The 18396-nt window shown below is 29.0% G+C and overlaps 1 protein-coding gene across 1 annotated transcript; it reads right to left on the bottom strand.

Moving 5' to 3' along the window:
• Positions 1 to 2827: 2827 nt before the first annotated feature.
• Positions 2828 to 17902, bottom strand: Bem46 (abhydrolase domain containing 13-like protein Bem46). Its single transcript, XM_075373032.1, has 5 exons — positions 17433 to 17902; positions 13043 to 13274; positions 9203 to 9396; positions 4833 to 4993; positions 2828 to 3290 (listed from the first exon to the last, which is right to left on the bottom strand). The coding sequence occupies exons 1-5, from the start codon at positions 17599 to 17601 to the stop codon at positions 3021 to 3023; spliced, it is 1026 nt and encodes a 341-aa protein (XP_075229147.1). The 5' UTR covers positions 17602 to 17902; the 3' UTR covers positions 2828 to 3020.
• Between the last annotated feature and the right edge of the window lie 494 nt (positions 17903 to 18396).

Genomic DNA, 18396 nt, shown 5'->3' with positions numbered 1-18396 from the left:
AAATTCTCCATCCTTTATGCTATTCTGTGATATTATTGTGTCATGGAGGCCAAAGTATTGACCACAAGTCAACATTTGACTCTTTGTAATAGGTGGCAAAGGGCAGTCAACCTATTATTACTTTCCAACACAATAAGGTGACTGTTTCAAGCCTGGCTGGACCAGTTCCATTTTAAAACAACTGAATCTTGTACACCATCTCTTGTTGGAATTCAGCGTATGTTGAGACCATAGCCGCAAATTTACCTGAATTCTACAGTGTTTCAAAAAATATCTGGAATATCATCACAAAAATTATTCGAAGCACAGTTGCTTGAAACAGCAATTCCAATTATTTGTTGTATATATTACAGTTTACTCTGTATTTCCTTCTCTCACCAAACAATTTTAACATTAACTGCCTTATATACTCTAAAAACACTTTTGCCTTTTCCTTCATCTTTTTACCTACAAGGGAATGAAGGAGAAGGCTTGAGACAAAAGTGGAAGGAGATGCAGTAGAATAAGGGATCTGCCTTCAGGAAGAATACCAGATGATACTCAAAAATCTACAGTTTAAAATATTTCTATTTGTTAGTCTCTTCACCATGACACATTCATCATTTAGCCGTACGAATATTTTATATAAAACAAATGTAAATTACTGTTGAGGAAAGCATACTTGTATAATAAGTCTTTAGAAGTTGTAAGGTTATATTCAAAAATGGTTCATTTTTATGATGCATCGATTATGATAAAATTAAGTTCAATCAAAATATTATCTTTTAGTCTAGTGGAAAGTCAGATTTTAGTGTAAGCAGTATACTTCAAAACAACTAGCTGTATTTGGCCAATGTAATTTTTTTATTTTTATTATAGAGTTATACTTTCATCTTAGGTGTTTTAGTATAGTTGATATTGTAACATGTTGTAAACATTAAAAATACTGGTATTATATCAGAATATAAGATTTCTATGTTACTAGATTTTAATTTAATATACAAGATAAAAAAAGGATTTTTTAAAATTCTTAATGATAATTTCAATAGTGCTATTTATTTGAGTAAATAAATCTTTATTATAAGCAATATACTCTTTTCTTTTTTTTTATTCAGAATAGTTTTTCTGAGTTTCAGTTCATAACTGCTCAAGACCTTTCCACTGTTGCCGAGATAACCTGAGCATCAGTTCATTTTTAAACTGTAAAACATATGTTAAAATAACTCAGGTTATGAACTAAAAACTGCTTGCTTAATTATGTTGGCTAGAAAGGAAACTCCTCACTGCATAAAATCTGGAACGTACATTTATTAAAGATGACAATGGACAGGAAGAATTTTCATGAAGCAAACTAGTAGCAATGGTCCTTTAAACTAGAGAGAAAGGGACAAAACTGTGACTCTATTTTTGCAAAGTTAAAATGAACTGCGCATACCAAAACACTGATCACAATCATCATATAGTAATACCATATTTATTACATTTTAGGCTATTATGATATTAAAATAATTAACTATATTAACTCATTTTTGTACCAAAATTATACGGGCAGCTTCAAAATACTAGAGAATGGGAAAATTAATGTTACATATTTTCTTCAGAGCATTTCTGTTGTTACCTAATACCTACACACTTGAACCAACCATTTATACGTTTTTTGAATATTCCTAAAATCCTTAATTAGAAGCCTACATCAACTGCTTTGTTGCATCTATAATGGTGTCGTGGGCATCCTTGTATCACTTTCCCCTGAATGCTTGATTTTAATTAAGCGATCAGAACAAAATTAGCTGCCAAGGGAGCTTACAGTAGATACTAAAGGTAGCAGCACATTTCAGGGATAATTTGATGTACTGATACAGACTAGCTAATCTTTTGTTTTTCAATTATTCATGTTTCCTTGTTATATTTATATCTTCTAAGCAACATGAGTGAATTTACAATGACAATACCCTGTAAAAAGAGTTCCAGCATAATTTTTCCTTTGTTCTTTTTTTTGTTATTGATTTTAGTCCAACTAAAAAAAATTGTTACCTGGACTTTTATAAGTGGAAATGGTAAAGGGGCTTATAATAAATGTAAAAAAAAAAAAATGCGTGAGCAGAGGTGGTGGAGGGGTGGTTTGGGGGTTGAAAAAAATTTTTTTCAATACAAAAGTTGTAAATCATACAAAAATCTACAACTTTTGTAAAGATCACTTTTTGTCATAACCTAAAAATTTCCAAGAAAAATGCGAAAAATCTTTTTTTTCTGTATTTTTCATTTTCGCAAAAATAATTTAATTTTGACGAAACTTGGTGAAAGTATACCTTTCTGTGTCTTAAATAGCCACAAATTTTTTGACATCAAATTTCACTGGAAATCGCAATAATACCATTTTTCACCCCTTTTCAACCCCCCCCCCTCCCAAAACAACCTTCCACCATTGCCGCTCACTCATTTATTTTTTTTAATGTTTATTATAAGCCTCTTTACCGCTATAAAAGTCCAGGTAACAATTTTTTCCCCCCTCTAAATGAATTATTTCGATCGGTCTATTTTGTATAATTTGAAAGTTGTTTTTTTTATTGTTTCTTTTTATAAGAAAATTTGTTTATTCTGTCCTCTCTTCATTTGTAAAATAAGATTTATGTCATCAACATATCTATCAAAATAAACATTAATTTCTGTCTGTTGTTGCCGATTATGTTTGTTCCACGTTTAGCGTAACAATTTCTGCAATTATGCTGACCATATATACTTAAAAATAATTCAAGAAAAAGCAGTTCAAATTTACAGCAAACCATTACCAATTCACAAAGTATAACCATTGTAACCAATAAGGGTAATTAATGAATATTAAAAAAAATTTTTCTAAAAGATAGTATTTTTTATGTTACATCTAGAATTTTAAATAATATACATAGTAATAAGAAATAATTAAAAATATAATTTGTGCACAAACAGTATAAAATACTTTTAAAAGGCTTCATAGAAACCAAATGTGGTAATCAATCACTTCTTAGCACTATACAAATGTAAAAAAATTGTGTTTTTCATGGTCATACATCTTTAATACTTGAAATTATAATAGGAGGATCAGGTTTAAAAGTGGCAGCAGAATGCAGAAAATTAGCAATACTTGTGTAATAACCGGAACATGTCCATGTATCATTATGTGTTCCTGCTTCTATATGTAATAACTGCTTATATATGCTACCGCATTTATTATGTAATTCTGTCATCATCGCTGGTGGTACCAATGCATCGGATAGGCCTGATACGAATAATGTTGGATTATTAACTCTTGCAATTTTCTGTCTTGATAAGAACTGAAATTATAAATAACAATCTTTAACATAACTAATTCATTTTTTAAATAATACTGGTCACAACATTTTACAATGTTTTTATATACACATTCACAGAGTTGTGGTCTTAGTCTGGCAGCTTACAGGTCTATAATACATTTCTTACACCAGCTTATTTGTTTTCATCATCTTTTGAAACAAAAATTATGTTTTAAATTTTAATAGATGATATTAAAAACTCTTTAATTAATTAAAATCTTTTAATTCATTTAATTAAATGAAATTTTATGGGATCTTAACAGGAGTAACACTGATTCCACTTAAAAATGGGAATTCCATGTTGACCACATAAAAAATTTATTTTTTTTGTAGAAAATATATGTCAAGTTAATTAATTTGAAAGCCTTCTTCAGCTTCAGTAAATATTTTACAATATTCAGTAATAAATAGATGCTAACATATCAATTCATCATTGTATATGTAGCAGAACTCTTATGCCCAATGCATGCTTATTTTGTGCTGCCACCAGTCTGCATTAATCTTTACTTGATTGAGCATACCTTCAATTTTTTCATCCAATGGGTCCTCATTATGATATGCAACAGTATATATAATTTCCTTCCTATGTCCTACAGATTTTTTAAAGCAAGATTATACTCCAAAACTGTTTACAAAAACGATAATTAAAATCTAAATCCAGATAAACATTTCAATTGTTTCATTTCATTTCAACATTTCATAAGTACTACTGAATTCTTGATACCTCTTTCATTTTTTCATTATTTATTTCACTTATTTTCTTATGTACTTTTCCTTGATATCTAACCTATTTAAACAATATTGCCACTACCACCAATAATAGTATTAAAATCAAAAAGGTATTGACAGTTGTTGATCAATAACTGATCGTTCAATTATTATTGATCATCTAAATGCTTTGCTTCACTGAAAACCAATAATCTTTAAATCAGTAAGCAGTGCCCAAATTAGCACACACACTGCCGTTAGTAATTGTTGTTAAAAAAATAACATTGGATTACCATCTCAAAATAATTTTCTATAAAATTAATGTTTAACATGTAAACAATACTGCTGTTTTTACTTATACTTAGCAATTATTGTTGATATTTTGTTTATTACTATTTTTGTTTTATCATAGTTACCTACATTTAATTACAAGTAATCTACTTAAGTCTTTATATTACTTTATTTCTTTTGTCTAGAAAAATATTAACTGAGAAAGAACATAAAGCTGTTTCTTGTTATAGATTTCTTAATAGGTTTTGTTTATTACAGACGCATAACATGTTAAACACAATTGTTTATCTGGTTATAAAAATGAATTCTAATGTTTCAAAAACCGCTATGTACAAATACAAACAAGTTGAACGAGTACATTATTCCTGGTTCATTACAACTATTATTATGATATTAATTTTAATAAAAATGTTTTATTATAGTCGCATGCAATCTGACTAAATAATTTTCATATTTTTGTGTATATAACATCAATTATACACTTTTTCAATACTTTAAATTGATTGAAATAATGATAATACATACCTTATTCTTATAGCAAATAAGAGGAATGGATTTAAGAAAACGCCACTGGAAAAGTGCATCAGCCATATCTGGTATACTGGTAAATGTATTTTCTAAAATTAGGCACCATATTTTTGCAGAATACTCTGGTCTAGCAGCTAAATCAATAGCAATGGCTCCACCTGAAAAAATGACAATCCTAATAACTGTTACTGAAATTATTCATAAAAATATGTTAACCTATAAATATAAACAAGCTGTTTATATTGTGAACACAACATCCTGAAGTTGTACATAATTTTTATTCACAACTTTTTACATTCTACATCACTCAACATTTCTTTTCAAATATAATTTTAATCCAATCATTATCATACCATATAGAAAACCTCTCTTTTTCACTTAGAGGGACTGTTGTTAAATATTTCCTCAATTTTAAGATTAAACTAGTTAACATCATTGAAATCTTTTAGCAAGTCCCAAGTAATTTGACTTAATAACTTATGTTCTAAAATTAAAACTTTTTCTATTAATGGGAATATAATATTGAAATTTAATACTACAGTTGACAATTACATTTACTGCTGCATGATCTAAATCTTCTTTAGCAAATAGGTGTTTATTTTTAACCACTGATACACAATCTGATTAATTTAGTCAGCTTCAAATTTCATGGTTTTCCGTTTACATTAATACATTGTTCAGCACAGTACAGGGCATTAGCAATAAAGAAGTTATTTTATGTAATTATTATAAAATTTCTGCTAGTTACAAGGTATGTAAATAAAGTAATGAAACTAATTTTTTTTGGCTGCTAAAATACTTTAAAGTTACTAGTAAACATATGGTTATATGAACAATTAATTTATATGAGGTATTCATATTTTTATTTTACTGTTGCCAAGTGAGACGTAAACAAACTTTTAGTGAAACGAGTGTTATAAAATTTTAGCAAACAAATTGGACATGAAAAAGCATTGTGCAAAATTGGTCCCAAAAAGCCTCACTGTTGAACAGAAAAACAACATGGTGGAAGTGTGCCGCGATCTTCTAGGGTGAATTGAAACTGATCCTGATTTTCTAAAAAAACTGTTGTTACTGATGATGAATCTTGGATATTTGAATATGATCCAGAAACAAAACACCAAATCAAGGAGTGGCACACTTCAAACTCACCACGTCCCAAAAAAGCAAAAATGAGCAAATCAGAAATCAAAACCATGCTAATTTGTTTCTTCGATAGTGTTGGCTTTATCCATAAGGAGATTTAGCCTACAGGACAGACTGTAAATCGATATGTTTACAAAGAAATTCTTGAAAGACTGCGGAAGAGTTGCCTGCGTGAGACCAGCCATCAAAAGAAAATTGGATGCTGCATCATGACAATGCACCTTGTCACACTGCCCTCTCAATTAATGAGTTTTTGGTAAAGAAAAACATTCCTGTAGTTCCTCAACCACTTTATTCACTTTAATTGAGTCCCTGCAACTTCTTCCTGTTTTCAACTTTAAAAAACACCTCAAAGTACACCATCTTGGAACAGTAGAAAACATTAAAAAAATGTAACCGATCATCTGAAGGATATTTCCGGTTTCTGAGTTCCCAACACTGCTATGAAGAGTCCATGTATAATTAGACTGTATAAAAAAGTTTTTCTGAAACAGTCTCATTACTTAATTTACCTTGTATTTTAGAAACATTAAAATCGGCTAAAAATTAGAAATTTAAATTTAGAATAAAATTTAAAGCTTTTTAGATAAACTATAAAAGAAACAAGAATATAAATAAAATACCTAAATAAGGGATAACTACTAAGAGGGGCTAATGATAAAAATAGTAACTGATTAAAAATAAAGTAACAAAAAAATATTTTAAATATTTAAATTCAAACATAAACTGATAAACCATCAAACAGTAAAGTTTATATTTAGGTTGGTGCAACAATCACAAAAAGTGTTATAATGGCTGTACTTATTTAAAATTTTCCTACCTATGTTTGAAAGATGAAATTACAAGATATAGTTAAAAATCATAAGAGAATAATACCTAAGCATTGAAAGAGATCACATTCATTAGATAAGTTAAACTTAACCGTGTTAATTTCCAATAACTAGTTTTCACAGTATCCTGCATCTTCAGTTGATATTAAATCCTGTATATATTACAGTAAAACATATTCTTTCAATTTTTTGCTTTTTCATTGAATTTATATTTTGAAATTTTGAATAATATAATACTGGAATAAAATTATATTATTCAAAACAATTTCAAATAAAATGAATTAAATTTCTTTTAAAAATTAAAAGAATGTTTTAATGGTAAAAGATATAGAATTTAATACAAACTGAAGATGCAGTATAATGTGAAAACTAGTAATTGGAAATTATTATAGTAAGTCTAACTTAATTACTGTGTTTTGGTGGTTTATATTTCATTTAATGTTAAATTTTAATAATACAGAGAAAGACAACAAAACAAATTTTTGATAAATGAATGAACTAAAATCAGTTCTGTATGAGTGAAAGAAGTTAAAAAAGATATTGTAAAATTAAAAATTACAGATGAAATAATCAATGATAGAGACTCCTTTAGTAAACATATTCAAAATTATAAAGGTTTTCCAGAAGAAGCCAGAACAGTTGGCAGAAAGTGGTCTGAAGAATGTAAACAACTACAGTCACAAAAATGAAAGAATACAGAGTCAAACATAAAATTGAAACATCCAAAACGAAGAAACTAAAGAAGTGAGTATTCTACGTTGATTAACATAGTCTCTTAAGGGATTATTTTAAATATATATATATCGTTTTGCAGCCTGGAGAAAATCATATTAAACAGTCCTGAAATATAAATGTAATATGTAACACATATTTATATTGTAAACACACTGTGTACTCTGAGTTCATATAAACAGGAAGTTTGATGAGTAAGTTTTAAAATGTTATGTAAAAAATAAATGTTTCAAAACTAAATAATTCTTTCTTCTTAGTTAAAAATCTGAGGCGTGGAAGTCTAATAATATGAGGTCTGTTCAGAAAATAACCAAATTTTATTTTTTTAATCTTTATTATTAATTTTACAGATTATTGGTCCTTGTTCCCTTCAAAGTATTCAAAGTACTTCCTCCCCTATTCAGACACTTTTTCCAGCAGTTTCCACTTCACGAAATAGTCCTGGATAGCTTCATTTGAAATGGCCTTTGAGGTCTGTGATGAATTTGCTTTAATGTCATCAATAGTCTCAAAATGGCATCCATTCATCACTGATTTTAATTTCAGAAATATGAAAAAATTGCAAGAAGCTACATCTGGTGAGTCGGGAGACTGAGGGAGGGCAGTCATCTTATTTTTGGGACAAAACTGATGAATTGACAAAGCTAAGTATGCAGGTTCATGTCATAATGAAGAAACCACGAGTTCTCTTGCCACAACTCTGGTATCTTTTTGTGAATTTTTTCATGTAACTGTTGTAAAACACCTTGATAGTATGCACGGTTCACTGATTCACCTTGAGGCAAGAACTCAAAATGGACAGTTCCTGTAATCAAAAGAACAGAGAGCATCACTTTGACATTAGATCAAGACTGACGTGCTTTCTTGGGGCATGGAGTTCCTTTGCCAATCCATTGTGATGATTGAATCTTTACCTCTGTGTTGTAGCCATAAACCCAGCTTTCATCTCCCGTTATGATCCTTTGCATGAATGTTTCATCATCATTGGCTTGTTCATGACGTTGCCGACAAACATCCATTCGATGTTCTTTCTGCTGTTCGGTCATCAAACGAGGAACAAACTTTGCTGTAACTTGATGTATGTTCAATTTTTCCATCAAGATGTCACGGTATGATCCAATTGAGATGCTAACCTCTTTTGCAAGTTCTCTGACAGTCAATCGGCGATTTGCATGCACCAGATAGTTGATTTTTTGAACGCGGGTGTCATCAGTTGAAGTTGAAGGCCTTCCTGGTCGAAGGTCATCTTCAATTGACCGACAACCACTTTTAAATTGTGAAACCATTTGTAACATTGCGTACGACCTAGAGCATAATCTCCATAAGCTTGTTTCAAAAGCTGAAACGTTTCTGTGAAAGTTCTCCCCAGTTTTAAGCAAAATTTTACACTGTATCATTGCTCCTGAAAATTGCACACTACAAAAAACAAACACGTTGCACTCAAATAACAATAACATGAAAACCAAATGAGATATCAACACTCCAAGAATATCTGGTTACAGAGGAGGTTATGCAGAACACAATGCTGCCAACCACATGTCACTAAATCTGTGTTAGCACGTAATTAAAAATGCTCGGTTATTTTCTAAACAGACCATATATATATATATATATGCACATGTACACCAACACACATGCAGTGCTGTAAAAATTAATTACCTAAAGATCTACCGAAAACAATGATCTGCCTATGATTAATGTCTTTCCTGGAACTAAGGTAATCAACAGCTGCTCTTGCATCCATGCAAAGGCCTTCTTCTGATGGCCTACCACTTGACAGTCCATAACCTCGATATTCCACCATTAAAATATTACAATGCAAATTATGATACAATCCTGAAGCATTTTGCAATCTATCCAAAATGATAATCAAAGAACATAATTTAGTAAATAACTAAGATAAATTTAAAACAATATTCTCTACCTCACAACAAAAAATAATTAATTACTTAATATTTAATAGTAGACTATATCACAGTTACTGTAATCGCATCCAGTATAAATCCAACAATAATACAATATAATCCTTCACTATACCTGACACATCTCAGGAAGTAATATACGGAAAAATTTTTTTGTTCTGAAGGAATGATAGTATTCCAATGGCCAGCTTCCATTTAATGAACAATACCTGCCATCATGGATCACCAAAATTGAATAGCAATGATGCTATTGGGTTTAAGTACTGCCTAATTCCCATAACTTTCTAAAATTATTGGAGATCTAAGAAATGTCATTGCATCAGAGATTCGATGATCTAAAAGTTGCCAAGGACCAAATATATAGAGATCTACCATTAAGAGCCAATGGCCTCTTTGGACGGCAAGTGAAAAAATGATAGAAAAGGGCTGTGCTTGGGGCAGGAAATTAAGTATTAAGGTAGATGATCTACTTGAAGGTCAACAGCATACAATGCAGAGAAAGGGATAAACTACTGCATTAATTAACTTCATAGATATCCCAACAATATGATTTGGATGATATGCACCTCCTTGTAAAGGTTTCTGGAGTTAAACATTTCCCTCAATAAAATCTCTAGGAAGGGAATACATCAACAATACTATGTTAAAAGGGAAAGAGGAAAAAATGAGGGGATACGAAAAGGAACAAGGAATTTACTTATATTGTTAAATGAAATTTGGAAATGCCAAGTAAGAGATGGGAAGTAATAAATTAGATTTTCTAGGTATATGTGAGGCAAGATGGGGAGGTAATGAAGAGATATATACAGTTGTGAATAAAGACTTTACTCTTCAGGAGAGAAAAAAGGTGGAAAATATGCAGTCTGAATATTAGCAGGAAAAAGAATAAAAGACAAAGAAATGATGGTTGAATACATAAGTGAAAGACTAATGATATCAATGAAGCAAGACTTGCTTATAATACAAGTGTGTGTGCTGAGTCAACATTCAGATGAAGTTAGAGAGATACTATGAGAGGACAGAGGACATTATGGAAAAGAAAGAGGAAGAAACATCAGATAACAGAATTAGTTAAAAATAGAAGAAGAAATTATAAAACTAAGACTAAACAGAATTGTGAACTAGGACATATCACATAGTAGCACAGGTGCATATTGTGTGAGGGCCAGCCAGAATACAGAACACATGATTGAATATATTCATATTCAATCATGGGTACCAAGTAAATATGAATTTCCGTAGCACTCTATGCTAATATAAAAAATAGATTTAAAAATTCTTGAGTTTTTTTATTGGACACATTAACAGGCTGATTTAGTTTGGTCGATTGATTTTATGTTACAAGTAACAAATGTATTTGTTACTTATAAAAACTTCTTGATCACAAAATTTTCAATAATTATATATATATATTTTTTTTAATCAACAAGTTTAATGCACTTTGATATTTTTTTTCTGAATTAACCTTATTAATTTTAACATTTGTTACACCTTGCGTCTTTAATTATTGTTTTGTGGATTCTCATCGTCATCTCATTCTACTGTTTTCATCTTTTTATATTTATTTCTATTATTAAATTAACTAAATCTGGAGCCTTAAATAATAATCCTATTCTTTTTCTAGTAAGGGTTTGCCACAAGTCTTATTTCTGTTTAAATTACATCACTTAACAATACTTTCAACTCATTTCATTTTTTATTTGTTCTTCCTCTGGGAATAACACATTTTTGTTGTTACGGAGCTTTATGTCTTTGAATCAGAACACAGTATACCACCATGCAATGGAATGCAACATATGTATAAATGGATTCACCTGGTGGGTGAGTGGCATGCTGTAGAAATAGTTTCTGAAATGCAAAAGTAGTTCTCTCCATAGTTGTTATGCTTGCCAACTGAATAATAGAAAATAGTCTGAACAACAAGAATTAGAAGCTTTGCTGTGCTAGAATATGAATAATCCACGATTCAAAGCAAGGGAAAAATATAGTCATTTCTATGAAAATTTTTACTCCATTCTTGTTTCTTTAGGAAATATATGATAATTCATTTTGAATAATAAATTTCAATGGTAAAAACAGTCTCCCAATTGGAATTCCAGGTGAAGATTATTAAAGATGGTCATCAGAAAATACAATAGTTGAAAACTTAAAATCATAGTTGAAAATGTGATTTCAAATTGTTTTATAGTGAACTTAATATTAAGTAAGTCATTCTACATCAAAATCACAGAACAAAATACAAAACCTACCATTTTTCATGAAAAAATAGCTTCAAGCAACTTATTTAAAATTTATAAAACTAAATCAGCCTTCAGTGATATGAAAACATGCAATATAATAAAATTAGGTTATGATCTGACGGATTACTAACTATTATTTCCTCCTGTAAATTGACCCACCAAGAGGGATTTGGACGAACAGTTTAAATTCAGTGGTGTTCTGAGGATTGAGATCATTATGAAATTTTTAAACACTCTTGGATTTGTTTTACTAACTACTCATATATGGGTCTTTTAATCTTTTCCCACACATTTCACTTATCTTTGAACCCTTCCCCTGGAGGTGCTATGGATTTTGGGTTAGTTACTCAATTGATTAATGATATTGTTCTGCCTACCAATCTACCATATCTGGTGGCTGAGAAAAAGCCCCATCTACAGGTCATGGTGTTACTGGGAAAAATTAATCTTCCTAATACATTTTCTTAAATTCTTCATAAAGGAACATTAATTGAATGCATTAATTTTTCTTAACTACATTGTTTAAGTATGAAAATTTAATTAAACATTCTACAGAAATATTGAAAACTAAAAACTACATAAAATTATCTGAAACTATAATTCAAAATGTCTAATAACTATGTAAAGAAATGTTTCTTTCTATTTGATTCCAAAAGGTAATAAATAATAAATGACAATCTATTCATTTACAAAAAAATATAATACAAAGCAACACCAATTTGTAAAAATTGGTGCTCATTTCCATTAAAGAGATATTTAAAAATTTTAATTTTAAAACTAATTACGATTGTAAAAACATTTTATCACAATAAAAAATAGTTTCTATAGACGAAAATCTTTAGAGAATGTAAAGTCATGTTTTAAATAATTTCAGACAAATATTTTAGATTCCTTTATTTTGTATTCAGTTGTATGAAGTAATGAAAAATTTGTATTCTCTTCAACATTGCTTTCAATACAAAATTTTAATAACATTTCTTATAAAATTTACATCAAGAAAATGTGGGTTCCTTAGCTGTTGGCTATAAAAATAATTAAAATAAAATGTCCAACTTTTAATGTCCAATCTGCAGGTATAATTTTATAAATATAAGTAACACAAAAAAAACAAAAACATTATTACTTACCTACATGTGTTAGCAATGAAACAGGCCAATGTATATGATTTTTTGAGGGATTTATGGAAACTTTTTCTAATTTTTATTTTTTATTTCTTCCTGGTAAACTATCACAGTAAAGTAGATTTTGGCATAGTATTACTTTATTGGACATTTTCCTAAAAAGTTTCTTTTTAACATAAAAATATAATAGGTGATTATTTTAAATTATCATATTACCTGTGACCCATGTTTCCTGCATTGCCATGAAAGAAAACTAATGTTGGTGCAGTCAGTGACTTTTCCCCAATTTGTGCAATAAAGTATAAGTGAATAAGGGTTCCATCAATACTTCTAAGAAATATATTTTCATATGGAAGCCCAACAACTGGTGGTATCTGGACATAATATCTTGACTGAAATGAGTCTTCAGGATGGTATAGTAGGTTATCCTGGATCTGATAAAGTATCACTGGAAAAGAATTACAATTACTTATGAATAAAATTATTATTATCACCTAAAATACTCTAAAAAAAAATCTTGGGAAAAAATTAAAATGTCTCACCAGTATTGAAAACTTTTAGAAAATTATATTCATTTCTGAACCATGAAATGATAGAATAAAAATATTATTTGAATTATATTCAAAAAATTATAAAATAGAAAAAAGAAATATTTTTTTCCATTCAATATTTCAAACAGTAACTATTTACAATTTCACACATTCATTCATAATCAAATTTTAGATATGAAATTCATTAGTAAATAAACACTATTAGGTTAACAATAGTGCTATTTTATTAAAAACGATAATATTAGAGAGAATAAACAATCACAAGAAAATTCCCTTACTACTTTGTCACTATACCTTTATCTCTACATGACATCTGAATAAATAAATATTTAATTTAGATTGGTACATAACATATTATAAAGTTAACATCAGGAATACATGGTATGGTACCCTGCAGATAAAAAAGATGAAAATTCCCTGCCTGGATCTATCAAGGGTAAAATGGATACCATGGTAAAACATTGATCAAAGAATTATAAAATATATAATTAATAATAAACAAATATATGAAATACAATAACATATTTGTTGAACTATCAAATGTACTATCTGTCTTTTTGCACTCAATGCACTATCTTTGTATTAAACTAATTACAAAATCATTAATTTGTTCTTATAATTAATGAAGATACCTTCAAAATACCATTATTGTTATAAAAAAAAAATAAAAAAAAAATAGTAGTAATAAATAAGAACAACAAATAATTTAAAAGACATTAATGTAAAATATCTGAGAACACATTATTTGTACATGTAGAAAAGATGCAGGAAAGTCAAGAATTTTTTGTTCAAATTGGTTTTTTTAAGAAACTCAAAAAATAATATTGATTTTACCCCAGAAATCTTAAAATTTTATTTTAAATAAATTGATGAAAAGCTTTTTTAAACTGAATGATGATGGAGCCAAAAGTTCCTTTCTTTCTAATAGATTGAAGTATTGCACAGTAAAACATAGAAGCAGCTCTGTTGTTGGGTTAATAAAGATGATATTGTGATTTTTTTTTCAGGAAGTTTAACCTTTTCTTTTGGAATTACCACTCAGTTCACTGGTTTGATGCTTTTTATAGTAGGCTAATTTTCTAACATATTTGCTACATCCCAAATCTCCATCATTGTTTTCCTCAACAGTTTTTATTTTCTATTCTTCTACACATCCCTCTAACTTACCAAATCTGTAAGTCTTACTACATGCCAATCAATCTAGCTTGGTTTCTTTACAAGACTTTGGTACAAATTTCTCTCCTCTCATTATTTGTAAAAAGATCTAATTTTGGGAATAAGAGCTATTTTTTCAAAGGTGCGCAACTTATTCATTCATATGTAATAGACTTGTTAAAATACCAAAAAGAAATAATAGTCATACACATCGAAGTGCAAACTCAACAAAATTACATGCTTTTTATTCAAATGCACGATTCAACTTAATAATTTAACAAAACAAAGACCTAGAAAATAATAATTTTTTTAAATAATCTAAGCTACATTCTAAAAGAACTTATGACTATTGCATATATCATTAAACATTAATAAATCCAAACATTTTAACCCTAATAGTAATAAACAATGAATGCAAGCTGTAGCTGTGATTGTATTGGTACTGTGTAGTTGTAAGACTTGACCTTTTTATTTTTAATCTTTAATATTCATGTTAACTGCCAGGCACATGAATTTACATGATATTATATATTCTAATTATTCTGTCAGAATGCTACATTAAAGATCAAAATGAATGTTAAAAAAACAATTTATGGATGCATACTTTTTCTGTACTGCTTTCGTTACTTATTAAGTTTTTCAGATTTTCATTTAGTGCGTTTCACATCTAATTTTGCAAATTTTAACAGCTTTTTTTGGTGAAATGTGAACACTGCATGGAAATTACATAACCAGAAATGGAACCTTTTCCGTTAAATAGCAGCATTTGTGTTTCCGTTGGGAACAGTATAAACATACTTCGGTGTTAACTGGAATGACATCATTGTTGCATACTGCCGGCAACACCACAGTGATTGGCCCACTGGCTGCAACACAGTGGTGCCAGATTACTGTCAAAGCAATAATAATTTAGTATTTGTTGGATTACAATGTTATTGCTTACTTTAATTTTAAAAAAAATTTTTACAACTCAGCATTTTTAACTTTATTTAATAACCAATACATTACACAATAATAATAAATGTACTAACAAAAAAAAAAGAAAAAAGAATGAGCAACTAAGAATATTATAGGCCTATAATGCAGAACAATCTACATTATTTTGTAGAAAATAATGTAGATTGTTCTGCACAAAATATGTAGGATATTTTATTTCAGTGGCATAAATTCTGCAATAAGTTGAAGAATTTTTTCAAATAAATCTTGAGCATAAAATTTTATTTTGTGCCCATTAGCACTACGAATGGACTGTGCAGAACAGCTTTGTTTTGCATGAAATATCAAGTAGATGTTTCATAATTGTGAGTGTAGCCAGTCAATTGCAGTAAATTAATTTTAGCAAATGAAAATAACAAGAAAAATGAATGATGGCTTCAACTTGCATGATTTCTGAGGAATGGAATATTGTAAATCAATTAATTATGGCGCAGTGGTGACAGTAATGACATGCCATGCAGCTTGTCATTCAATCCCATACTAAGGTGTGTTTACATTATTCCCAACAAAATGCAAATGCTGCCATTAAATGGAAAATATCCTAGAAATGTTATACTAAAACTACATGCACCATGCAATAACAGCCATAACTTTGCAAGATAATGTACTAGTAATATTTTCTATTTTAGTATAAATAGAATAATGAACAATCTGTATATAATAAATCAGTATTTTAAATTAAACATTTTTTAAATTGGTTATTTTGAAATGTTTTAATAAATTAAAATTAAAATGAATGTCTCTAATTTTGTAAAAATACTGAAAAAACAAAAGAAATTTAAGAAAAATTACTGTTAAATATAATGTAGGCCCCATCATAATTTATTAATTGAATTTAAACCTGATGTGCTAAACTTGAATTTTATGTGATTTCTTAATAATTTTCTCGGCAGAAATACAATTTATTATATTAATAAAATTAATATTATATAACCAACAGCATTAATATTATATTTTTTTATTATATATTATTAATAATGTATTGGTAAAATTACTTGCTTACACATCTAATTGGTTTATTACAAAAAAATAAAAAACTGAACCAAATTAAAAATTCAGCCTATTTCTTTCATTTGTGCAAATTGTGAACTTTTTCAATAATTACTGTTATTGTTTACATTGAAATTCTTTCAGTTTTTGAACACATCCTAAATAACTGTTTTTTCAATTAATAAAACAGCCATTACCAATAACTTCAAATGGTATTATAGTAAGATATCAAAGTGTTACGTCACTTATTACGAGAGCCAAATAAACACACTGAGAGATGATATTCAAGTAAACTATCAAAGATAACCAAGTAATGGAGATGAAATACCACCAACATATTAATAATGGGCTAACTTCAGGCAACAATGAAAATAAAAATTAAATTAATTTAAAATAAACAACCCAACAAACAAATAAATGTTTTACAAAACTACAATGTTATAGAACTACAGATGTATTAACAAATTATGTCCGAATATCACAAAGTTTTTTAGATGAACAACCATACTCCAGGTTACTATTACTAAAAAAGAAACGACTATAATTAATGAGAAAAAAAAGTTAAACTAACACAAAACTTAAAATTAGATTTTCTGCTGACATACATCAATAAAACGTATTTTCACATTAAAATTTAAAAATTTATCTTATTTTATATTGACTTTACTGATTATGATGACATATTTAACTGAAAATTATCTAAAGTATTGTAATAAACTAAAAACAAATTATATTCTTAAGAAAAACTTTCCACTCTTTATTAAAAGGTACTTAATAACAATCACAGAGAATAAATTTTTAAGATAGTAAAATACAATAAAGATAAGGTTTTTTTACAAATTAACTGACAGTTTTATTCACTTAAATGATCAACACTTTTACTTATATTCACTAAGTTTAAAATTTTAACTTACCTAGTATTATAACAAAAAGAGTACAATACGCTAGCAGTCCACCGTAAATCCAGTACACTATAATAAATATGAACACGGACATTCCAGATATCGCCCAACATTTCACAAAACTTAGGCTAAAATACTGCCAAAACTTTGAGCAACTAAATTTTTTTAAAGCACTTTTCATGGTGTTAGCGGCTAAAAATCGGTTATTTAAACAACCAAACTGCCGGGAGACAAAAAACTCAGTTGATAAATAGGTTACACTGGCCTTCCTGCTCTTCAGAAAAGGAAATTTCTTCAAGTTGTTTACATCACCGTTGACAAATACTTAAAATTAAACTTCCTATTTACCTTATAAATCCGTTTATTAATTTTCCAGAATCAGAGCAGACTCTTCGGCTCATGGTTGACTTTAACAAACATCGTAATTAATCATTGTTTACAACTTCCCTAGTATACCTAACCCATCCCGTAAATGAGCGTGGTGATTGGCGGTTCCTAATAAAACAGTTTAATCAGTACAGCTCAGTAATGAAGTGCACGCGCTTAGCTCAAATACACCTTGTATATCTACGAAATCCCCAAAAATAATAAAAAAATGTGGAAATGGTTATTTTAACTGCTCAAAAATGTGTTTTTCTTAAAAACAAAAGAATTTCTGGCTAGAACATAATGTTCAACATCCATTGGCCACAAGTATTACATCCCGCTCTCCAAGTCCATAGCAAAAGCAAGATATCCAGGTAAAAGCAATGAAAATTCACTAGTCATGCATGAAATTTTAGCCATAAATTTCACTTGTACAGAGAGAACACGACATTTATGTTACCCAATGCAGGCTTCCTTAGTAAGGCCAGAAGCAAGGAAAAATTCCCGATGCACAATCCCCTCGAAATGGTCGATACACATACCTAACAAGCGGGGTCTTCCTTGACAAGTGAATAATCTCTCTGGAAGCAACCCCCCCCCCCCCTCCGCA

Source organism: Lycorma delicatula, chromosome 8, assembly GCF_047948215.1.
Source record: "Lycorma delicatula isolate Av1 chromosome 8, ASM4794821v1, whole genome shotgun sequence".
Classification (NCBI taxonomy): domain Eukaryota; kingdom Metazoa; phylum Arthropoda; class Insecta; order Hemiptera; family Fulgoridae; genus Lycorma; species Lycorma delicatula.
Note: the sequence above shows the minus strand (reverse complement) of the source record. Positions and strands in the feature narration are given on the sequence as shown.